This window comes from Aulonocara stuartgranti (genome assembly GCF_965226115.1).
Source record: "Aulonocara stuartgranti genome assembly, chromosome: 14".
Taxonomy (NCBI): domain Eukaryota; kingdom Metazoa; phylum Chordata; class Actinopteri; order Cichliformes; family Cichlidae; genus Aulonocara; species Aulonocara stuartgranti.
Genome location: NC_138950.1, coordinates 5,243,456 through 5,268,527, shown reverse-complemented (window position 1 = coordinate 5,268,527; position 25,072 = coordinate 5,243,456). Strand labels below are relative to the sequence as shown.

At 43.7% G+C, this 25,072-nt stretch overlaps 1 protein-coding gene and 1 long non-coding RNA gene across 4 annotated transcripts; both read right to left on the bottom strand.

The window, feature by feature from the left end:
- Positions 1–4,392: 4,392 nt before the first annotated feature.
- LOC309687654 lies at positions 4,393–8,922 on the bottom strand. The gene is made up of 3 exons (XR_014270823.1): positions 8,802–8,922; positions 4,626–5,833; positions 4,393–4,545 (listed from the first exon to the last, which is right to left on the bottom strand). It is a non-coding gene; the product is annotated as an uncharacterized lncRNA (long non-coding RNA).
- A 1,670-nt stretch (positions 8,923–10,592) lies between these two features.
- zc3h4 (zinc finger CCCH-type containing 4) lies at positions 10,593–24,574 on the bottom strand. Of its 3 annotated transcripts, none has more exons than XM_082502493.1 (14): positions 24,213–24,574; positions 19,398–19,689; positions 19,201–19,305; positions 18,890–19,094; positions 18,370–18,521; positions 18,192–18,285; positions 17,635–17,765; positions 17,415–17,528; positions 16,703–16,814; positions 16,080–16,189; positions 15,408–15,886; positions 14,635–14,957; positions 14,285–14,533; positions 10,593–14,054 (listed from the first exon to the last, which is right to left on the bottom strand). In XM_082502493.1, the coding sequence occupies exons 1-14, from the start codon at positions 24,290–24,292 to the stop codon at positions 12,355–12,357; spliced, it is 4,146 nt and encodes a 1,381-aa protein (XP_082358619.1). In that variant the 5' UTR covers positions 24,293–24,574; the 3' UTR covers positions 10,593–12,354. The 3 variants fall into 3 exon arrangements, with proteins under 3 accessions (XP_082358619.1, XP_082358620.1, XP_082358621.1); XM_082502494.1 differs by having other exon boundaries at positions 14,635–14,954; XM_082502495.1 differs by lacking the exon at positions 24,213–24,574 and adding an exon at positions 23,026–24,153.
- Positions 24,575–25,072: the final 498 nt, after the last annotated feature.

The following is a 25,072-nucleotide window of genomic DNA, read 5'->3' as shown; positions in this document are numbered from 1 at the left end:
GCTATATGAAGAGTAGTCGAGTTTACAGTCCAAACACGTGTGTTTATATGCGAGTGATTGACAGACAGCATAAACCTGGGAACCTCAATAGTTGAAATACAAGACAAACAAACATCCAGCATGCTTTGTTGGTCCTGGAACGTTTCCAGGGCAGCTAAGGTGTGTGTTTGTGTGTGAAGCGTAGGAAAAGCAGAGGAAGCTTTAAAACAGTCACCAATGTTTATCTTGTAAAACATCAGGCCTGAGAAGCAACCGGTGCTTATGTGCATGTGCTAAATCCAGCGTATGTGTGTGCATGCCTGTGTGTGTTTGTGTCATTTGGATTAAGAAGTGTGTATCTCCATTCTTAAGAAACATCCAACAGAGGCGAGTCCAAAGTCCGGTGCCAATGTTTACTGCACTGTCTGTTTAAGTGTGTGTTTGTATGTGTGTATTTCTGCGTGCGTGAGCGCGGTTCTGGGAACACGCCAGCTGTGGATAGCTACTTTTAAATTTGGCCTGTGGACTGGTTCAGTTTGCTCCACAACAGGAAGTTGAGATGTTGATGTTGGGAGTCTCTGGGAACGGAGGCCTCGTGCAACACTACAAGCTGTGCCGACGTCATCTGAAACGATTCCCCGGAGTTTAATAAAAGTCGGTGAGCTGCAGCTCCGTTTGAGGAATGTGTGTTCAAGCCTCTGAAATGTGTTCACGTAGCTTTGGCAGCTTTCTGAATGGCAGGTCGTGCTGTCATCTTCATTTAAAAAATATTTTAATTGGTTCGTTTTCCTGCTCTTACCAGCAAACTTAGCTGAAGATGATTGTGTTAAATGGTTTAGGGTCATTCAAAGCTACTGTGTGTATTTTCCATCGGCATGCTGCGGCATGCTTTAACAACGCCGAGGCATTCTTTGCTCAGGCGATATCGTCCTGATCGTGCAATCAGACAAACTAGAGTCATGAACACTTGGGTGAAAAAAAATAACATCAGCTACCCGCTTTATATTCCAGTCAGACACATGGGACATTTTTCACAAATGTAATTTAAGATTTTAATGTAATAATTACTACAAATAAATCTTAAGCAGATGAGAATCATTGATATTTCTATGTTTTGGGTCTTAAAATGATTTAATGAACCTCTAGGCTTGAAAAATAAGGCCAGCGTGGAAGGGCCAAAAACAGCACTTCCTCTTTGAGGCTGACTTCCAACGTGTGATGACGCCCATGTTGAAATACTACTATACAGCTGAAATAAATTTGTTTATATTCTGGTGGAAAATTTGTTTCTTCCTTCATAAAAACTGTGCAGTGCAAATATTTTTATAACTCATCCAGGCTGTCAAGTGACAAGTGTTTTGATCCAAGAAGGCGTAGTTCTCTGCTGATTAACAGAGGTGTGTATCTGTGCATCCATCTGTGGAGGGCTGCTTGCTAATCAAGTTCGCTAGCGTTACCTGTTAGCTTCACACGCCACCCTTTTGTCCAAAAATGGCACCTTCGACTTCCATTAACTAACACCGTAGCAGCAAAAACACAAACACTGAGTCTAAAACCAATGGTGACGTCACCGTGGCGATAGCCATCTTACATATACAGTCGGTAAGTGGGTGTATTTATTTACGAGCTTTTTCTCCTTCAGTGATTCACACGTATACGGCAACTATATACAGCCTAGACCTGCTGAAGTCTGCTCCATCCATACTTTGGCTTCCCTCACCTCCATGCGAGGGTCAAACCATCATACCTGTGATTTGACAAAGCATTCATCATCCTGAGCCACAGCAACCCGACCATTTTCAGGTGAATGTTTCTTTTGCTCATTAAGCCACTCAACACTGATCTATGAATCATTTAAGGATCAAAAAAGACACCTAACATAAAGAACCAATTTTAAACTGTATCTTTAGACACTTTGTTACTTTGTCATGAAAACATTTGTTCCATTTCCTCCTGCTGAATCCATGAAAATGCCACCGATAACAGGTCGGCAGGTATAAAATTCTGTTTTTGTACTGACGGGGTGATTTACTTTAGCCTTAAAGGTCCAGATGAAAGACAATACTCGGTTAACTTTCCTCCTGTTTCAGCCGAGGTGCATGGTGACACACTTTCAGACAGTTTGTATCACAGGCTTAAATTTTAGGACATCACAAAACTTCACGAGGAAAAGTCTACATTAAAAACAGGATCTTATTTTGAAAACATCCAGCCCCTGATTCTCAAGACATCTGCGCTGCATTGCACAGACTCTGTTGACTGTCCCTTTCTAAATAAACAGTCTAATAAACTATCTCAGATTACACTCAGGGTTTTGGCTTAATAACTTTTAGATGTTTACATATTTGCTGAAAACATACTCCAGGATTTTATATCTCTAAGAGCTCTCTCCCAAAATCCGCACAGCATTTGAAGAATGACATTAAATGTCAGTTTCAGGATGGTTATCAGTGTAGAGAGGAAAACGTTTTTCTTTTTTCAGACTCTGGCCGGGCTGAGAATGTGATGTTCCTTTTGGCTCTGACAGGAAAGCACAGCATTGTTTAGTTGCACAAGCGATCCATCATGGAGGAGGAATGGGACCAGTACAGAGGATGAAGAGGAAAACGGAAGGAGATATGAAAAGAGTTTGTTTTGATGGCAGCAAGGACAGTGACCATCAAACCATGAACTGTAGTAACCTGAGCACAAGGAAAGAAAGAGAGAAAGGAAAGAAAATGAGGAAAATAAAAAGGACAAGGGAGGAAAGTAAATTTTTAAAAAGGAAAAGAAAGGAGGAGTCTTCCCAGGATGGGAGCAGCAATGGGAGGAATTTTTTTTTTTTACACCAGGCACAGGAAGCGGCGTAAATGTTTATCTTGTGGGGACCAGTTTGGAGTTATAGACCTTTGGAAGGCTTCCCACTTTCTGCCTTCAAACTGCTGTTTGAGGGTTAGGACCTGGTTCCTGGGTTCAGGTAAGAAAGAGTTTTAGGTCAGGCTTAGGGTAAAGGTTCGGGTCAGGCATGCATTGTGGAGAGTTAGGATAAGAGGCTAGAAGAGCCTAGGGAATGCAGTATGACTGCCTGTGTGTGTGTGTGTGTGTGTGTGTGTGTGTGTGTGTGTGTGTGTGTGTGTGTGTGTGTGTGTGTGTGTGTGTGTGTGTGTGCATCGAGGCCTCGTGGGAACTGCAAACTTGACAATCCCAGACTCTTAGTTTGATGAAGTGGGGGCTAAATGCTGTTATCTCACACACACTCTCACCCTTATGCAAAACAACATAACATACATGTGCTCAGGCTCTCAGTTCTCCTTGAAGTCTGATCGTTTGTTTGTTTGTTGGTTGGTTTGTTTTTCAGATAATGTGTTAAATCAATCAGCTGTTGATTTCATCATCTCACATTATCCGCCTGTAAAGTCCAAGTCCCAGTTAGATATCGCTGACAGCATCAGGAGCAGAGTTCCCACGACACTCTGGGGGGTCTAAAGGTCTCCATAATAATCCAGCAGTCTTTAAAAACATCTAAGTGGAGGCTTCACAGACAGAAGCAACCAAAACATCAGGACCACTGTAGTCAAAGGGACGTCATTATTTCCATCTGCATATACATGATTCTGTTTTTCCATGTGCACATGTGGAAAGCGTGAGTCCGAAAGTAGCATCAAGATCCCAGCACCGAACAGAGCAGGCCTCAGTGGCAACAAGTCAGATATGGCATCCAGGGAGGAGGTGGGTTGCAAAGTAGCTTCACGTTCACTATACAAACAGACACACTTATGCAGACAGACACATTTGTGGAACCATAAATTACGCTTAAAGCAGCTTGAACAGCTCCACCTGTATGTCTACCAATTGGATCTGTTGAAGGGTATCAGCTGAGCCATCAGCTGATGTTGGTAGGAATTGGCTGAAATGGACGGTGTGGTCCAGAAGTAACACAATTCTGCATGAAAACATGCAGAATTGCAGGGTTTCTTTCGTCCACATGTCGCGTTCATTCAAGGTAATTCAATCAGAACATACAGTGAGTATTTCCAGCACTCAAGGTTCTTTGTACTGTAAGTTAAAGACCTTTGTTACGTCCCTCTGCAGCTTCTAATAGTCTCAGTGTTTTCAGCTGGTGCTAATTGGCCACACCTAGTCAGGTGTGGATAGAAGCATACCTGAGGCAAGCTTCCCGGCAGTGCACTAGTCTTTGCCTTGGTGGCACCAGCCATTTTAGCCAACCTGGTTTTCCATTTTAGGATGAAACCTCTTCTCACCCACACTCTGTTATTCATCTCTGTTTTTATGTTGCGGCTTTTGAGCCGGGTCGTAACAACCTTTGAATAATAATCTTAAAAAACCCAATATTCAACCAACTGTCACGGTCTGGCTGGCAGACCGTGGGGATATGGGGAATGAGGACCCAGGCGCGGTGCTCTGTGTATAAACAGTGCGTTTATTTACAGTGATGGAAAAACATGACAATAAATCCCGTGCTCTCCCGACTCCCGTGACGTGTCCTCTTCCCAGTGTTAGTGCTCCTGTCTCCGCTTCTCCGTGATGAGCACCCCATGCTCGCTGCCCTCTCGTCTCTCGCTACTCCTGGGAACATAAGAGAGAGGCAGCTGTCAGACATGCAATAATGCAGGAGACTCAAACTAAGAACTGGTCGAGAGACTAACGTGAAGCCACGCAATGATCCAGCGTCGGAGAGAGCTCCACCACACTATCAAGTAGCTCCTCCGACGAGGCCTGATCAGCTGCAGGTGTCACATGGTCTTCAGGTGTGGCCAATCACCTGCCAGGGCCACACCCACACAGACACATATGCAGGGAGAACGAGGGACAGCAATACAAAATACATATATTATAATATTAGTCCAAAACTGCTCAGTTTTGACACAAACCCCCTGTGAGAAGGCACTTTGTGACAGTGGGAAGGAAAAACTCCCTTTTAACAGGAAGAAACCTCCAGCAGGACCAGGGGAGGGGCGGGGCCATCTGCAGTGAACGATCGAAGGTGAGGGAGGGCAAAAGGGCAACACAAACAGTGTGGAAGAGATTTAGAGATTAGTAATAACTAATGATCGAATACAACATGGTGTATAAACAAATAGGAGACTGAAGAAGAAACACTCGGTGCATCATGGGAAGCCCCCAGCAGCCAAGGCCTATTGCAGATAACTAAAGGGAGAGTGAGTCTAAGGGTTCATTCTGGTCAGGATTATCTAATCCAGATGAGTTTGATATCAAACCCACCCTTTGCTACACTGTCACAAAAAATGATCTCAGGGTTGTATTTACTGTAAGTGAAATGATGATTAATACAAACAGCCACACACACGAAGGCCGATACAACACAGATACTGAGCTGTGAGGCTGATCTATAGGAACACACACAGGCACTTATGTGCACAGGCACAAGCATGTGTCTTCCACAAAGGCTCCAGTCACATGTTGAACAGATACATACCAGCACAGTGATGTCAGTTTGTTCATCCCAACCTCACACTGCTGATCTATTCATCGGAAACTCTGCAGCTGAAGGCCACAGTGAACACTGCCAAGTCTTTTAGCTGTCAGAGTCTCTCAGAAATCATTTGTTCTTAGGGTCTTCTGACGTCACGATAGGCTGTATGAAACTCATCGGGTGTAGCTGTGTGCTTACATTTTCTGGAGCACCAGATGGGTGGAGTCAGCGCAGTAACAGAAGATGCAAGAAGTGGCACCAGGCGAGTTTTAAAGAAAATCCTTCTGACGCAGCAGGTGGAGCTGACACAGAAGGGAGCGTCCTGTTCTCGACTTTTCTTCTCATGCAGGAGAACCGGTCACGATTCCTTCACCATCTCCAACAAAAAACGTTGTTGCAGAACTCGTGTTAATCTGATTCCTGGTGGATCAAATACGTCAAACTTTAAGTGATCTATCATATGATTTGATACATTGTAAGTCTGATTCCCTCAAGAAGGATTCAGACTTTTAATTACTGTAAACAACAACAATATGTTTTTAAAATAGCTGATGTTTGCAGAAAGCATCAGCAGAAAATAGAGGTGTTAAACTCAGTTGGATATCAATTTGCTGTATCCCACCAGGTGCAGTTTGCTGAGGCATGTTGCCAGTTTGTGTAGAGGTCACAAACTGGCAACATGCCTCAGCAGGAGCAGAAACAGATTGATGGCGCACCTCTTCCTCAGCACATAAAAATAACATTAAAGGGACATTCCACACGTTTGAACTTTTTATCATTTCCTGCATTTTCTGTACATTTTCTCCCAAAAACGCATTACATGAGGCCTAATATGGTCAGTCTGAAACATTCCCAACTGGCTGTTACTCTACTGATCACATGGACCACATAGCATTGACATTAGCTCAAAAAAATTAAAGGAACAGGTTTTAATCAGCGTCAGTTAAACTTCTGGGATACCGATCTGGTCGGTAAGTAGCAGAGGGCGCTGTTAATCAGTTTCAGCTGCACGAGACGGGCAACAATGGAACAAACCTCAAAACAGGAATGATTTTACAGGTGAGGGACACAGAAATTTCCTCCCTTCTCACCTTTTCTGACTGTTATTTCACTTGATTTGCATTTGACTCGGGTCATGGTCACTACTGGTAGCATGAGGTGATACCTGGACCCTACAGGCACATGCTTGCTGAGGATGCACAGGTAGTCCAACTCCTCCAGGATGGCACATAAATACAAGCCGATGCCAGAAGACTTGCTGTGTCTCCAAGCTCAATAGCATGGAGGAGATTCCAGGAGACAGGTGCTTACTCTATGAGAGCTGGGCAGAGCCGTAGAAGATCCTTAACCAGTCAGCGGGACCAGTATCTGCTTCTTAGTGACAGGAGGAACAGGATGAGCACTGCCAGAGCTACAAAATGCAGCTTAGAATGTCTCTGACCAAACAATCAGAAGCGTACTTCACGAGGGTGGACCCTGTGCTCACTGCCCAGCACCATCGAGCCCGACTTGCATTTGGCACAGAATACCAGAATTACCAGGTGCACCACTGTGCTTTTCACACATGACAGCAGGGTTACCTTGAGCACACGTGACAAACGTTAAAGGGTCTAGAGAAGCTGTGCAGAGGGTTCCTCCTGGTCCACGACAATGTCTGGCCTAAATCCAATAGAACACCTCAGGGACGTTATGTTTTGGTCCATGCGACACCTCAGATTATCCAGTGTCTTTGAATTGTTTGCTTGTTTACACAACAATCATAACAACAAAGTAATATCCAGTGGGATTAGGATTAGACGGCTATGAATCAGGTCAAAGTTTGAGTCTGTTATTTAATAAAATAAGCTTTAATCAGGTTACAACACAGCATCTGAGGGTTTTTTTGTGTGTATTGTGGATAAAAACTACTACCGTGTGCTGCTAACGGTAATGAACAGAACTATGTATGTATGTGGCATTTTCTTTGCTGCTCTGTTCGGTTCAGCGCACACAGTTCCTACTTTCCTGATAACGTCTAATAAGTCTCTGAGCTGGATCTGCTGCAGGATTCAGTTGCAGTTTTCACAGAGTTCAGAAGGACTTTCTGGCAGTTGTGTTAAAATGATCAGCTTGGCTGTCCCAACATAATAATAAGACAAAGAGGAGAAATGAGAGGTGGAGTTTACATTTGTGTATTTCTGGCGTTAACAGACACTCTTATCTGAATCGGCTTCCAACAAGCAGCTCACAGAGACAGACAGACTCCCTGTCTGGAGAGCGTGGGCGCCTGGGAGAGGCAACGACCACAGGACAGTAATATGTTCTTTACTTTTATTTAACGCAGATGATGGGATTAGTTGGTTAATTGTTTAAGCAAAGAAGCTCTTTAATAGTAATTCCCAGTCCTCTGGGTGCAATAAATCCCTTTAGTCCTTTAACATCTGTGTCCTCCACTCTTCAGCGTGCAGCATGTGGGAATTTTTTTAGAGACTCTCATGATAGCGAGACAGACGGGCACAAAAGAGAGAGACATAAGAGATCTTGTGAATGGAGATTGAAAGTTCAGCCTGACCACCAACGTCACCCTTCTCACACTGCGCCCCCACAGGCGCAGGACCAGCACTGCGAGCACTGCGGCTCACAGACCATCAGAGTCCAAATCCAAGCTGAAGTCGTCCTCTAAGAGGATCACGTCTTCTAAATATACTCTCACCACAGGTAGTTTCCCCGAACAGGGAGCTAAGCAGATTACTGATAACAGATACGCCGAACGCACAACTCAGAGTGTGAGGGAACTCTGGGAAAACACCACTATCAGTACAGGTCATCCACTTAACAATACAAAAAAACCCAACGCATCATACTAAAAGCAGATGACAGCGCTCCACATTTCCCTATTTCAGCAATGAGGTTGCATGTTCTCAGAAGTCTGGATCACCATATTCCATCCCACGGATCTTATCTGGAAAACTTCAGCTGTGCTGAAGAGTGAAGAATGTTTTTGTGATTTCTTTTTTTTGTTTGTTTTAAATTTAGTGGGTTTTCCAGACTGTCTTTACTTTACTTTCAGTTTTGTCATTACTAAAAATGTAAACCTATTTAGCTGTTTTGATGTTTTATAAATAAATTATAATGGAGAAGAAGTTGAGAATAGATATTACAATACAAACCAAAGTTTATTGAAGGCAGTTCACGTGCAGATGTCCCAAATTTTGATAAACATCTGCACCACAGCCTCCTCAGGCCAAATTAAGAAAGACCCAAGTCAAAGATAAATGTGACCTAATCAGGGCAGTCTTTACAGTTTTAAAAGCGCTTTGTCACATTAAATTATGATATTTTTATTTATAACCATGCTAAAATATTTTCTGATAAAACAATACAATGGTTTAAATCATAACTGTCTTACCATGAAATATATTTTATTGTCAAGAATGAAAAATCTTGACTTCTAAAACGTTGTTCCTCAGGGGTCTGCACACACTTGGGATCATTGTCCTTCTGCAGAGCAGAGCAACCAACCTGCCAGACGGCCTCACATTTCACTCTAGATTACTTTGGTGAACAGAGTAGTTCACTGTCGACTCGGTGACTGTAAGGTGCTTAAGCCTCGTGGCTGCAAAACCAGCCCAAATCATCACCCCTCCAACAGCGTGCTGGCAGTTGGCTTGAGGTGTTTGTGCTGATGTTCTGGGTTCTTTAGTTGATGCTGTGCATCATTGTCAAACATCTCCACTTTGGTCTGCCGTGCTCCTGAAGTCTTTTGGTTTGTTCAGATACAACTTTGCAAACGTGAGCTGGAAACACGTCCAAACAAGCCCCACTTGTTCATTCTTTTTCTAATTTTGTCGTCATGAGCCAGCCGAGGCCTGAACATCACCGTGGGGTGAATTTGCTGAGACATTTGCCGACTCCATGTTTGTCCAACGCCTTACAAAAAGTAGTGTACAACTGATAATCACTGCCCTGTAGTTTCTGTTAAATAATTTTGTAATGTCATACTTTGTTTCTACCTAATCTTTAGACAATACTAATATTTTCCAATTTCTAAAACCTTAGAATTTAAAGTTGAATTTATGATGTTGTAGATTTGGTGTTTTACGTTACTTCGTTTGGCCAAGGAAGACATACGAGATTTAATGTCTGAGACTTCCTAATTAAATAAAGGTAATAATCATTTTAATTAGCTATTGGATAACCTCGTATAACATTGTGTTGTGCTGTGCTGAAGGTCACAGGCGGGTACAACACATAGAACCAAACTGGCAGAGGAGAACATGTGCGCTCGCGTGTGTGATAGGAAACCTTTGAGGTTCGGGATGAATAGTTTGTCTTCCTGGAGCCAGCGCTGCAGGATGGGAGGGTAGCAGGAAGTGAGTCAGTAGTGGATCGTACTTAACCAGGAAACAGCCTGTGTGCTGCTGAGGTACTGATCCAAATCCACAGGGGCCGAGCCAAGAACTGCACGGTTCAGGTCTAAATATATAAAAGAACAAGATAAAAAAAATGACAGCCTGCTTGTGAAAAATACATCTGAAAAGCAGGCCAAAGGGCGTTTTTAGATAATCTGATTTGACTGGAGACACAGACAGACAGCTCAGCGCTCACAACCTTCATCCGGCTGAACAATCGTGACTTCAATGAATTACTTAGAGACTTTGACAGAAAACAAAAATGCGTCAAATGAATCATCCGAGGTACTGACAACACAGGAAATACTTGAAACTGGTTGATCATGTATTAATTTTATTTAAATACTTACAACCTCACCTACAGTGTACAGTTAGAAAACTCCAGTCCTCCAAAGACGGGAACTGGATACTGGTCAAATTTACATAGTGAGGAAAAAAAAGGAACCAAACAAAAAGAAATCCATAAAGGAAAAAACAAACAACTTTCACACTTGCTATAGCTGACACTCAGCCTCCTGACAGGCTTTTAAATGGACTGGCAGGGAGGACGACATAATAGTGAGTTTTTCTTATCTGAATCTTCATACACAAAACCAGACGTGAACGTCGTTCCTCTCCTCACACTGCTGCAGCGCGCCGACGCCCCACTGAGGTGAGTGGTAATCTCTGACATACAAAATGATTCAGCTCAAAATTTACAAGTGAGGAAGTATATTTACTCAAGTATAAAAAAATAAATTAAAACGTTTATACACAAGATGGACGAACACGATCCTGAGAGCTGTTGTACAATCTTCACTTTCTGGAGGTCAAAAACATCTGAACCCGCCACAACTGACCGCTCACGTACAGATTCGCCAACGAGACTGGCAATGAAACCGCTCCCCCCTTACAACAAACAGGAACAACCGCTTTCCCTCACCCTGATTCAGACGCTGGATTCACTTCTAATTCACACAGTTCATGGCGTTTATGGCAGACGTTCTGGAGAGAAGACTTGCACTCTCATCTAAGCTGCGAGTCCAAACCGTGAACATTTCCACAATTACACGTCCACTTTTTCAAACATTTTTTTTAGTTTGTTTCATTTATTTTGGTTGGCATGGTTCAGATGAAAAGCAGGAGGGGGCACAGATGAGTGCGACACGTACAAGTCGTCTGAATTTTAGGTCCAAATGTAGTTTATGATTGTCATGGTGCCACCAGCCAAGCATTTCAATTGAGAATGCAAGGCAGAAAACTTCTCTATTCAGAACAGCTAATAAAACAAAACAAAGAAACTAAACGCTGAGATGTAGATGACTTTTAATTCAGTGGTCCAAATTCAAATGTAATTAGGAGGAAATACATGGAAATAACTTTGACAAAACCAGTTTTGGCAGCAGAGATAAAAGGACATGATTCAATGGATAACTAACCGCTAACTAAATGTGCCATTGGAGAGCGAAGTGACAGAGTCAGTCATCAGTCTGAGCAGCTAAACCTGTTTCCTGCTTTTTCCTAACGCCCCCTTAAGCTTTATGGAAACTAGAGCTTAAGTGCTCTCCATATTCACAAACCGATAAAAATAAATGTTCAAGTGAAAGTCTGTTTCTCCTCACAGCAACAAGACTGGAGTAAAGGCAAAATCTGTGAGAATTAGGGGCTTCAACGGTTGTGTAGTGATTAAAGAGCCTGTCACCTGTAAGAGCTAAACACCTGAAATGGAGCTGTACATGAACAGCCTGAAGGGTTACAGCCACTCAAAATATAAATACAAGCCTCAGAGACACAAGCTGACAGTGCAAAGGAGTAGAAAAATACTTAAAAAAGCATTTAAGTAGAATAAAGACCATTTCAGTCATTTCTGCAGAAAAAAAGTAACGTGGAAAGAAAAAAAAATGCTTTAGTTTGATGTGACGCCAAAGACAGAGGACAGTGGATGAAAGCAAAGGCAGTGATGTGGAGGGCATTTAGTTTTTGACAGGTGTAAAGTAAGTTGCCTCAGTGCTCTTGATTCTGTTTAAAGAAACACCAAAAATAAACAATATATTGTTGGGAAAATCAGATATAAAAAAAGCTTTTAATTTGTTACAAAGAGCACAGCCATCTGTAACTAACCAGAAAATATGCATATATACACGAGCACATCAGCTTTAAGAAGAGAAGAAATATGAAACAGAAGGATGTGAGAAACTTAAATAAAAGGAGATTTAAACACATGTGATGCCTAAAGTTTCATTCCATATAAATGTGTGTCTGTTGTCAGGATAATCATTTTCATTAAGCACTGAGATGAGAGAATACATCTATTTATACATCAATAAGTCTGTTTAAAATAGAGATTTCACTTTAAACGCTACCCGAGAGTCTTTTATAGAATCTGAAACACTGTGTTTGGGTGTGTGTGTCTGTGTGTAATATGTCTGCTGCCAATCTTATCAAAACTCGTCTTACAGGCAGTTGCCGCAGTGCACGTTTCTCTTTGCACTGACATTTTCAGTGTCCAAAAACCTGAAACAATCCACACCCAGCTGCCACATCTGGGGCGTCAGGGTCCCAGGATCAGTGTCACTGGCAGAAGGGAGAGGCTGTGGGGTCAAAGCCTTTGAAAACTTCCTTCAGGGAGCCGTTGTCCTGCTCTGCGGCCGCCTGATCAGACTGTGCAGGGCTGTTTCCCCCAAAGGGGCTGCTTGTCCCGCCAGGCTTACTAGCCTGCTTCACAACACCAAATAAAGAGGATACTGGTAGGTTATGGACCCCTGCAGGCGCCTGGTCTGCAGCAGATCCAGGAGCACCCTGACCTCCAGCTGCAGCCACCCCAGCTGCAGCAGGCCCGCCCTGAGCTGTGGAGTTAGGTGAGGGCGCAGGTTTGGGCCGGGGCCTGTTATAGCTGTTGTATCTATCCGTGCCTTGCTCTGTACTTTTCTCTGGCTCAGGTTGGTCCAATGCAGACTTCCGAACAAAGAGGGGCTCCTTGGATTTAGGTTTACTCGTTGTGGAGTCACTGAGTTTGGACTCAGTTTGGCTGGCTGAGTTAGGAGAGTTGTTAGCGCCACTGCTGGTACCAGGGCTGCCTGGTTTGTTAGTCCGAGGGTCATACAGACTAATGCTGCTCAGCACACTGGCACCCCCTGGTGTCCCGGCCCCTACACTGCGCCCTGCCCCAACTGAGGAGAGCAACCGTGGGTCATAGGGAGCGATGGCAGGTGGAGAAGAACTAGATGTTGGTGCAGGAGATGTGGACGGAGGGGGCACAGGTTCTGATGGCTGCTTCAGTGCCGACTTCGGTGGCTGGAGACGGGGATCAGAGGGGACTTTGCGGGCAACACGGGGGTCAACAGGCTTTTCTATAGAAGCTGCAGGCATGGACTGAGGTTGACCCATAACTGGCATAGTGGTAGGGGGTGTGGGTAAATGAGGAGGAGAAGGAGTCTGGGACGTGCTGGAGTTAACATTCTTCAGGATGCGAGACAGAAATTCAAATTCTGGGAGGGTAGAAGCTGAGGAGGAGGGAGCAGGGGCGTCTAAGGAAGGAGGAGGCTGTACGGAAGGAGGTTGCGAGTGAGTGAGTGGCGTGTGTAACTGCTGCTGCTGACCGCGGGACAGACGTGAGTCAAGGGTGGACACGGGAGGGATGCCCGGGGGTAGAGGAAGCAGGTCCTGCTTGGGAATAGGGAGCGGAAGCAGATCTTCAGGAGACCAGGTGATCGTTTTAGCGAATGCTGGCATGTGAAGAACAATATCCTTCTTGATGTGGCTGAACTGCTGCAACTGGGAACGTGGGTCTTTCAGAGCCATACCCATGAGCGGATCCAGAGGAATCGGCACGGGCTTGTCCCGTAGAACCCGCTCAGTCTCCTCCTCATCCACTGCCGGGGTCGTGAGCGGAGGGGGCTTATAGACCAGGGGAGGTTCAGGCTTAGCAGCTGGAGGCGAATGGGAGGCAGATCCTGCTGAGGCAGCAGCAGCTAGCCTAGCTAGCCTGGGGTCTGCAGGTGGTCCAGATGACGATGGAGCGAGTGTGGAGTGGGTGGGGTCAGAGATTTGAGCTGACTCAGCAGCACGTGCCAAGCGTGGATCCCGAGCTAAGCGGGGGTCTGCTGGGCGAGCCGGAGGGTGGGAAGGAGAGGCTTTCACAAGGCGTGGGTCGCTCGGATGCACGTCAGATTTTTGAGGAGCCTGGGTCTGCTGACGGAGGGTCTTCAGGATGGAAGTCACGCTCCCACCGCCATCCTCATCCTCGCTAGAATACCAGTTCCCTGAGTCACCTAGGAAAAGAGGGATTTGACATTTTGGTCAACTCTAAGCAATCACTGAAAGGGTCACCTCCGTCTCATTTCTGTTACACACAAAATGGTTTTAAGTCTTAAGTCTTTGGTTTTACAGGTTTCTCCTGTTCTTAGACAGTCATACGGAAAGAGGAATACTTGCAAAGGATGCTACATCTCACTATGCCACAGGAATCATTTATACACAGATGCAGGTGCTGTTCCTCTACCTTCAGTGTCTCTGCTTTTTTCTGCTCCTCCCTCAGCCATCCTGCGAGCTCTTTCCTCTTCCTCTTGCTGCTTCTGTTGGATCCTCATGAAGAGGACGCGCTGAGCAGGTGGCAGAAAGTCAGGCACAGAAATCCCCCCCTGATTGGCTGTGGCTCCATTAGCAGGGCCTTCCTGGTTGCCTGACTGATTTCCAAATGTTCCTGTGCCTCCTCTCTCGTCCATACCGGAAAAACCCTGGTAACTGTCACCTGATAGGGAACAGACAACATTCTCATAAGTTTAAGAGCCACTATTGTTTGAAGTAAGCTGCTCCAACTCTATTTTGGTATTTAGTATAAAATGATCTCACCTTCTTGAACCACACCCTCCATCTTCATACCCTCTTGCTGATTGTAGAAGTTATTGTAGAAGTTTCCTCCTCCCTGAGGAGGACCTGGAGGCATAGCACCTCCATGTGGAGGGCCCTCTCCTGGTGGAAATCCTCCCATCATTGGTGGTCCACCGGGTCCCATGTTGGGAGGGCCCTGGTTCATTCCAAGGTTGGGGCCCATGTTCTGCATGTCAGGGGGCATCATACCTGGAGGGGCAGGGAATCTGGGAGGAGGGGCACCAGGGGGCCCTTGAGGTCCAGGTGTTGGGGTCTGACCCTGGTTGGTACTGGGGCCCTGGCTTCTAATACAAAAGCGGGAGTGTGATTTAGAATTCGGATAGTGACTCTCAAAGCAAACATTTTTTTTTAATTATTTAGAGTTCATTAAAAAAATGTAGATACTAGTTCCTGTTACACATTATTCTCTGCTAGTTGTGCATTTCCTAGAAGTCTGACAAAACCAATAACCAAACACTAAAATAATTATTGCACTGAAAATCCTTTGTCTACTCAACACTCAGGGCCCGCGGGTTTTGGGAGGAACCTTTGAGCTGTTGTGAATCTAAGCAGATGCTTCTCAGCCTTAACGCAATTTCACAGATGTTCAGAAAACGTTTTCAGTTCTCAGAGTAAAAACCTCAGACAGTATTCCTACATTCCAAAAACTGAGAACTTGGATCTTCTTACAGACAAAGTCAGGATGCGGATTATACAAATACTCACTTTAATTCTTTGCATTTCTGATCTCTTACCTAACTGCGAGTTTCTGGGCCAGCTGTCCTGTGGGCTGAACTTTAATCTCAAACAACGAGGGGATCTTCTTCCCCATGCCTCCTCCTCCTCCTCCTCCACCAGCAGGAGGTGGGGGACCCATGTGGGGAGGAGGAGGAAGGCCAGGGGGATTCGGCGGGCCACCTTGGAAGGGACTTCCATCAGGACCGTGGACAGGTGGACCGACGCAGGGACCAGGGACAGGAACAGGCCCTGGTCCTGGGGGACCTTTGACAGCCATGGGCACCTGATTAGGTCCAGGAAGACCCCCAAAGTCACCAGCTGGAGGCCCAGCAAAATCCACACCACCTGTGTTGGTTTCAACAGGAACGGGCCGGGGAGGGGTTGGAAGGAGGCCGACTCCAGGAGGGGGCTTAGGAAGCGGGTTAATTCCTTGCTTCTTCAGCTCCTCCACCTCTTTTTCGTCCTCAGCTCCAGCTTCTGCATCCTCTGCCAGCATCTACAAAACCAAGAAAAATACTCTGCTGGGTGAATCTTAAAGAAACACAACTGAAGGCAAACAAAAACAACAGTCTGTCAACTTAAACTGGCAGACTGTGCGAGTGACAAAAATCTAACTTATATACACTTAATATTGTGAGAGTTTACAGAAGATAAACGAGGTGACTGTCTTCGAGGTCGGAGGTTCCTACCTTGTTAAGCAGCTCCCGAGTATCATCATTGAGTTCCTCGTGGGAGAACATACACTCGTCACCATTGACACACTTCCCTGTGGTGTGGAACAGCTTACAGGGGAATTCACGTAGCACAGGAGTCAAGGAGGAACACTCGTGTCACATTATCAGCTGTGTCAACATCAGACAAAGTGGGTACGACGACTGATACAGCACTGCATCATATTTAACCTCACTCACATGCAACAATACATCATTTACCCTGATTATTGGATAAAACAATTTGCTAGTTCATCTTTGCTTCATAGTGTTAATGGTTGTTAAAACTAATATGAAAACTAAATGGTCATTTTAACGATTGGAGCTTTTAAAAAACAAACCCTGAAACAAAACACTGGTGCACATATCGAGCAAAGGGTCAACTTTGGCCTGGTGGCCCGAATAAACAGGTGTAAACCCTGGATTGATTTCACTTATGCAACTTCATACTGGTAAATATTGCCAGCTTGACTCTTAACTTGACTTACTAGTCAGAGATTCAAGTTTAATTTGATTGGAAAAACTGGTTCTGATCCACAACTCCAGACTGCCTTATCTATACTGATAAATAGGCTCTCCATGTGGTCAACAGCAAAGGATATCATGCATGTAAGGACAGTGGTCAGCTCGGGCACAGAATCCAGTGATGTAGAACTTGCACAACTCCTTCTTCTTTGGCAGCTCAATGTCATGGCTGAAGTTACAGTGGTCGCCCTGTTGTATGGGAAAAAAGTGTGTGTTATGGATGTCAGGGCTGAGACAGCAGCCAACAGATAATTTGTAGACCAAAATAAACAACACAGAAGACATTTCCTCTGCATTATCTTGCAGCTGTGGTTATTACATGCTGCTATAAGAGTTTATATTAGTATAAAGCCTTTTATAATATTTGCATTAAGCTATAGATTCCTGGCACCAAACGTTGAAATTTCCACTGGAAACAGTTATATTTTTATCCAGGTAGGAGGTAGCTAGTGTGCTAAACAGTATAGTTGAGTGTAAATTTTTTTCTAAAACATCTTTATAAAACTCTAAAATACTATTTTAAAAATGTGTTTGCGTTTGAGGTATGAAATCATGAAAAACTGTTAGAAAGTTACTTTCAGCACAGCGGGCAACTCTGCATGTTTGATTTGGCAGAGATGTGCGCCGGATGCCCTTCCTAATGCAACCTCAAAGGAGATGTGCGCATGTCCGATTGGAACTAATGTAATACAAAATTTGTATATGTGCACTTTGAAAAGTGAACTTAACTGTATGTATACAATAAAAGAGCATTAATAATACATATTATTGATATTTGTGCCATCCTACCCAAGTGCATCTCCCCTCGATGTAGTACTTGCAGATGGCCTTTCCTTTCTTGTCCTGGTGCTTTTCATTCTGATTCCTCCTCCCCATTCCCGGTCCATCACCTCCAACACCATCCTGAACCCACCCCACACAACAAGCAAATACAAATTAGCTGTACTGTCCAGTTTGTTACCAGATCAGGGCGCTTAACCTGAGCTCATAATAATTATGAAAGTTTTACCCCGTTGTCCATGTCTCCGTTGTCATCATTCCCCATGTCTCCTCTTCCTCTCCCTCTGTTTCGACCCTTTGCTCCTCTAATCATGCCACGCCCTCCTTTACCTCTGCCTCGCCCGCGGCCCCCTTTACCACCTGGTGGAGAAATCAAGAGACAGTGTGAGTGAACTTTTGGGCAAAAAAAAGGATATATTTCCCCATTAATTTTGCATAAATCCTAGTTTTAGCCATTTTAGCTCCCTTAACCCTCCCTTTAATGCAACTTTCTGCTGACTGGCCTCACAAACTGTGTGCCATAGTATGGACATCTAGCTTCTATGACATCAACAGGATGAAAGATTTTAAAAGAAATACTGAAACTGAGTGTTTAGAACAGTCTGGTACCTCAGTTTTTGGCTCACAGAAACACTTGCACATACACTGATGGCATTATTTGAGTCTTTGTCCATATTTAATACGTGCACACACAATTATCTCAATAACATATGAAAACAAGAAAAAACAAACAACGTAGGTCAAATTTAAATAAAAGGAAACGGAAGGAAGAGACGAAAAACAAACCTCTGCCTCTGTCTTTGGACTTCTTGTACTGGTTGAGCTCTTTCGAGTAGTCATCATAGTCATCATCACCCATGTCGTAGTCATCATCTCCATACTGTAAGGACAAGGATTATTATTGTCATTTAACTGACTCTTTGTGAACTTGGAGCAAAATATAATTCTGAGCTCTAATCCTCACCTCCATTTCATCTCCGTAGCCGTCTCCATCATCATCTCCTCCCATCTTTCCTCCTCCGCCTCGCCCTCCTCTTCCTCTGCCTCCTCCTCTTCCCCTCCTCCCTCCTCTCATTAATCCACGGCCTCTGTGGTTCTTCATACGACCTCTGGCCCCTGCATGAAGACAAAGAGAGAAGTAAGAATAAGCTACAAAAGTGGGATTCCACCTGTCAGCAACTTATCTGAAATTTGTATTGATAAGAGAAGTTGTGTGTATGTATGCAAATATGCTCGAGTGCAAATTCAACTGTGGTGCAGGTAAAATAGTGAACTTTGATAACACAGTGATACATTTTTCTCTTTCCTTGTTTGAAAACATCCCTAGAAAAGACAGCTGGCCTTGTCACAACGTTGGATCTTAGGTTTGATTTTTCCGTGTACAGTCTTGCTATGAAACCGTGTTGACTTGTCAGCTGAGCACATATTCAGCATACAACAGAATATGTTTAAAAAGTCTATTTTTCAAACTGCCGTGAAATTACCTCGCCCACCACGGCCGCCTCCTCCCTCCTTGGCCTTTCGGTACTGGTTGAGCTCCTTGGTGAAGTCATCGTAGTCGTCATCCCCCATGTCTTCATCTTCCTCTCCCTCAAAGTTGTCATCTTCGTAGTCATCGTAACCTCCGTAACCCTGTTTCTCCATCTTCATGTAACCACCCCTCTTTGCGCCACCGTAGCTCCCACGAGACTAGAGAGAGATAAGACATTGATAAACTGAGAATACTTTCACAATGTTCACATTATATTATGCACACGTAACATGTGTGTTGGGAAAGTTTTCTTTTCAGACTTACAGAACCGTACTGGGGGCTGTACTCTCTATATTTCCTTTTCTCACTGGGACTGTAGTCAGACTCATCACTGTAGTCTGAGTGGTCATCATCCGAGGACGCATGACGCTGAGAGAAAAAGGGACAAATGTTAGAGTTGATATTTTTGGGTTAAGCCAGAAAACGGGTGTTTTCATCTCTGCGTTTACTACAATTCTTACTTTATGTCGTGATTTGCGTTTCTTCTTGGACCTCCTCTTTTCTCTTTCCCGCTCCTTCTTCCGCTTCCTCTTACGACGGTGGGCTCTCTCGTCGTCTGAACCGCTGCTAGCGTGGCGCTCCCTACTTCGCCGAGGCCGCTCCGCCGACCCTTCGTGGCCTCCTTCACCTCCACCCACTTCTTCACCGTCTCCACCTGGACCGACTGCTGACACACCTCCTGCCATTTCTTCCTCCTCCATTTCTCCCCCATCATCTTCCAACTCACCCTCCTCCAGCTCTCCATCTTCTGCCCTGTATATGAAAAGAAAGCCATCTTTAATATTATGGTCACAAAATTTTACAAAGATAAATGCACAATAAAATTATACAAACAAAGAGGAGGAAGCAAGAACGACTTTATACACGCAGCTGGGGGTAAATCGGCGAAAACGAGTACAGAGGCTCGGCGAATTTGAAAATTGAAGATACAGGAATACACGCACAATTCAAGAACGAGTCATCGATCATAATCTGCTGCTAATATCATAGATGGTGCCATTTTTTCCCGATTGAGCCGTTGCGATTTCAGACTTTTCAGAAAATTATCGGTCAAATTAATCTAGATCCTTGTTTACTGTTTGTTGTATTTTTGTATCCTGGGTATGCCGCTGAGAGGAGACCCTGGGATAGATACAGGACATGCTGGAGAGATCATGTCTCTCAACTGGCTCAGGAACCCCTCCGTGTCCCCTTGGAGAGCTGGAGGATCTGGCTGGGGGGGGTCTGGGGGTCTCTGCTTACACTGCTGCCATGTGACTGTGATATGAAACACGAGCTGATGGTTGTATATAATTCTAAAAGAGACTATTAATCTGTAGCACGCACCACTTTCTGCCAGGAAAATTTCTGATGCTGAAGATTTACAAGGTTATACGGTGTATTCTGATGGACAGTCTGTCACACCGTAAGATGGGTAAATGTAAATTTAACTGCAGAATTTGAAATCTATGGCAGGTTGATGTTAAAGTTAATGATTTTGTATTTGTATACACATGCATTCCTGTAAAGACTGCACATAATAAGTACCTGGGATTGCCATAAGAATAAGATGACCTTTCAATCATATAAGCCAGGTGAAGGAAACACTAAAATGTCAAACACAACACTTTATGCATACACTGGGAGGGATATATAATCGCACTCAAGATTAAAAAACAAACTCAAACGCTCCTGCAGTGAGGTTAGACTGCACAGCTGCTTAATGACATATTATCTAGGTCATCCAAACAGAAGGATAGATAAAAACACGCTGAATGGTGAACTAAAATACTGTGTGTTCAAGGCGAACTTTCTACATCGTCTACACAGCTTCCAGAAAGCATCAACACCTTTCCTTTGGATTTAATCTCATAACGTGACGAGCACGAACAATTTCAGACTTCAAATTAGGTCATGTGTATATGTAATACTGTGCTTCTATTATTAACACTCACGACAGCAATACTGGTGTGTTTTCACCTTGTGAGCCTCTGTGCGTGTGTTATCATACACAGATAAAATGCAATCATCACTCCTACAGCAGCAGAAGTAACCACAAAGGAAGTCTGCGCAATATGCCAAGTGTTTGTGTTTTTGTCTGTACGCAGACAGATTTTAGCCACCACAGCTGGAACACTGCCAGAGTAAAAAAATACCCTATAAGGCCTTTTTTTTCCTCTTTTGAATGTATTTTAACTTCTAATATGAAGGACATCCATCTGGTGTAGAAAAAAAAATAAACAGACAGTTCCTGCTGTTTGATGTCTGCTGTTACTGAGGACTACCTCAGAGAAGGTTGAGTACTTTAACGTGTTTATGTTTGGCCATCTCTCAAAACAACAACAAGAACTTGCAACAGAGTGTTGCAGTAATGGGTCTTAATCTCAAATTAAATTGCCGAACAAAATATGTATTTATCATAAACTTTTATTTCCCACAGAGCACATTTCCTGCCACAATCTAGAAGCCCGTGGAAACTTCCTACTGGCTTTTAGCTGAGGGAGCCAGATCGATGCCAACTTCTGGGCCGGCCCACAAAAGGAAAAGAAAAACCATGTGGCACTCTGTTACGTCAAAACTGTGCAAGACACACGTCATAAAATGTTGACACAAAAATGTTAGTAACAAAGAAAAGAAAAAATATTAGTACCTCCCTAAAGGCCAACACCCAAAGTAGGCTGACAAGCACTGTGTCCAGCAGTCAGGGAGAGGTCTGAGCTCTGGATGATGTGAACAGGAGTTAACTGATTCACTGAGAAGACTACTGCCATTCAGTATCAGACTCTCAAAGGCAGGTTTTGTCCTCCTCTGAGCCCACAGTGAGCTAAGATGGAGCAGGTGGTGGAAGACAGCTGATCTGCTTTTGAGGCAAAATGTCAACTCCACTGTACGTGTAGTATGCACCACATCCTCAGCTCACCGGCTTTCTCAGGGGAAGCAAATTAATCAGCCTTAATCATCAGAGCCCAATTTCTCCCCTCAAAACAGCAAATATATTATTAAAAAAAGAGAGAATGCCACAAACACGTTAGCTTAAAGAATGAAAACTGTCTACAGCAAAGTCCAACTTCCACCACAAATCCTGGCTGCTGCCAAGATGTAGCCTGCCAAGGGACTGCTTCAAGGAGTACAAAGGTCATCTTTCATTAGTAGCTGTTCCAGATTTGACTGATTTTTAGGTTTTAGAGTGCAAAGATATCCACAGATGACCTAGTAAACTCTCACTTTTATTAAAAATGGGCTCATAAAACCTGGATTCACTGCCAGAAAAAAAAAATCAGTTATCTGCTAATGGCTCACAAGACACAATCCAGAATAAACTACAAAATCTGTCTTCATATTTGGTACTCGGGACCATGAGCCAGAATTAAACTACACTTATTCTCTCTGGAAATATGTAAAAAGACACGCAGTATCAGATACCAACTAACCCAGTCCAGTCCATTTTTGACATATTATCTAAAACACTTTAATAGACTCTATAAGATGATTTGTCCTAAAAAAGCTATCAGCTTTTAATCAAACACCACAAACTCAGACCCCTACTTTATGACTGGCATGATTGCACAGACCTGTTACAAAGGAGGGCTCCCTTTCATAGCACAGGGATTTGGCTGTATTGTGGAGGCAGGTTGTTGTGAATAGGGGGTGGCTGGGAATCGCTATGGGCACAAGCTGTTGGCCCCCCTGCAATTCTGAAATACCCCCTTACACACACATATCACCTGCTGCTTCCCAATTTAGGGAATAACATAAAACAGCAAACCCCATTCAAGCATACTCTATACTACCAAAACAAGCTTAGCTGTACAGAGCTGTGGAGAGGAAAAACTGTTATTTACTTTGTTATTTGTAAGCTGAGCACAATAAAGTCCAGTCCTGTGCATGATCAGTTCGCCATGTTAGTTACACCAGACAGTTTCCATTTATATCCAAAGTGTAAAATCTCCAAACAAACCTCCTACCAGACAGCTTAGGTTTAGCAGAGCACATGATTATTCCGGATCAAATGGTTTACCATGCATTATGGCACATTATTAGCTCAATATTCGACTCCATAACTTAACTCTATAAGCACAAAGGGCCACATTTAAAATGGGGAATACTTACTGTGACGGGCTTTCTTCACATTTTGCACTCAAAACAACAAAAAAATAAAGCTTCTCGCTAAACTTTCGGGGACACTAAGTGGGAGTTTGTGGGGATTGGAAAGTGGGGGACCAACCGGGTACAGCAAATTTTGCCAACTGGGGACAGTGGAGAAGGGAACTTTTGTGTTTGACTTTAAACACTTTTGGGATGCTTTGCAGACGTTTTACACATTTTGGGGGAGGTGGGGGGACTTCGGGGGGATGTTGGGGACGAGTCAGTGTGGGCACGACTGTGAATAAAAATGGCATGTTAGTTAAAATACATCCATAACTACAGTAAAACGAAAAAAAATCTAAATTTAACGACAATTAAACTTAAATGTTTGAGGGCGTTCATAAGGGGAGCTAAAGGGTTTTTCTTATTTGAGTTATTTACAATTAATGAGACGATGACAATTTTAAGTGCGTAACGCCAAGGGTGCAATTAAGCGCTACGCTCCGCCAACGGCACAAATGCATTTGAACCGATAATAATCGACGATAGTGATCAAATAACTTAAAGTTGGGCTACTTAAAAAACAGCAGCCATTAGAAATATCGACGACCTTAAAAATCACAGTCAACATAAGTATTAGCCCTTAGCTTAGCCTTTCTCTGTTGTTGCCAACAGCATACGTTAGTAACACCAGCTAACATGCTAACGCTGCTAGCCTGAGTAGGCCTCACCGTTAGCAAAAAAACCCACCAGTTTAATGTTTGTTTTTTCCTTTTACCGCTGTGATCGCTACTGATACCAAACACACACGATTAATTGAACTAATTAGTTAAGTTTTTTAAGAGAGGGTGATTAGTTAACCAAGGCGCCGTGATCAATCGTCGAATTGTTAAGTATGGTCGCTTAAAGTATGATTTATCAGCCGTTTCAACCTCATCTCTTTTCCTTGAGACAGGCTGGCTCGAGTCGATTGCTCGTTGATTGTGATAAACGTAAATAAAACACAGGGAACAGCGTTATCCCAGAAGTTTTTTTGGCCTCCCAGTTGGCGTTGTCGTATCAACATGGCGTTACCTCTGTACTCGTTTTCCAGAAAAGGCGAATTTAATCCCTCTGACAGAAAAAAAGGAAAAAGAAACCCCGGGCTTTTTGTGTAAAAGCACAGGACAAATAAATAATTTCATTTAAATATGACTGTAGAATTACTCGACCTTTCGTCAGTCAGGAGACTGTTGTGTTCGTGGTTGGTAGTTGGGGAGTTTGGATGGACAGTCATGCTTTCCACAGCCATTTCCTCTAGCTACATTGAGGTGCAAAAAATTACAACTCGACACTGGAAACTACTGGCTTATGCGTCACTTCACACTAGGATCTAATTGTTTTGATTTTAGGAAGAGTTTCAGTTCATAGTAGGCAATTCTCCACTACAGTTGTAAGAGAAATATTGAGTCCTGACGTTCTCCGTCCTACTGTAGCGATGTGAAATGACGACTGATGAACCTAAAATGGCCGACCGTCTTCTCCAAGGAGAAAAGGGGCTGGCCTTCCCGAGAGTGACATCATGACGAATAGCGTACGCTCCTCACGGAAATCAACGAATGGCAAATTTACAGGGTAAAATGTGGCCTGGATGTTGACTTGCAGGTAAACCGTCTCCCCAAGTAATCTTATTCGATTATTAACGATTTCAAAACGTATATATTTTTTTAATGTTCGTACTAGATCGATGTATTTCTCCTTGTTATTTACGATGGCTTGAAGTCAATTTCATTCACTGTATTTTATTCTTAGGTCGCTGTATTATCTTTCGTATAATATTTCGTGTTAGTGAATAAAAAGATTGGTCATTCTACATCCCATTTTCTCCCGTGGCCTCGTACTTGTTAGGGTCATTATAACACAAAGGTTCAATATGTTCTTAAATTCTCGACACTCTGCGGGCAGTCTGATTTTAAGGCAATACCCAGGGAAAAATCTGCCCCAATCTCCTGCACAGTTACGTGACAAAGCTGAAACTTACTTAATTACGTACGCTTTCAAGTTTAAAATTTAAGGGCTCAGTGACCAATGC

Excerpts from the sequence above, each read along its gene's own strand:
- zc3h4 (XM_082502493.1), bottom strand. The coding sequence starts at position 24,292 with ATGGCTGTGGAAAGCATGACTGTCCATCCAAACTCCCCAACTACCAAC. Across the intron at positions 17,529-17,634 it reads ACGGAGACATGGACAACGGG|GATGGTGTTGGAGGTGATGG; the intron begins GTAAAACTTTCA and ends GGGTGGGTTCAG. Across the intron at positions 16,815-17,414 it reads TCGAGGGGAGATGCACTTGG|GGCGACCACTGTAACTTCAG; the intron begins GTAGGATGGCAC and ends CCCATACAACAG.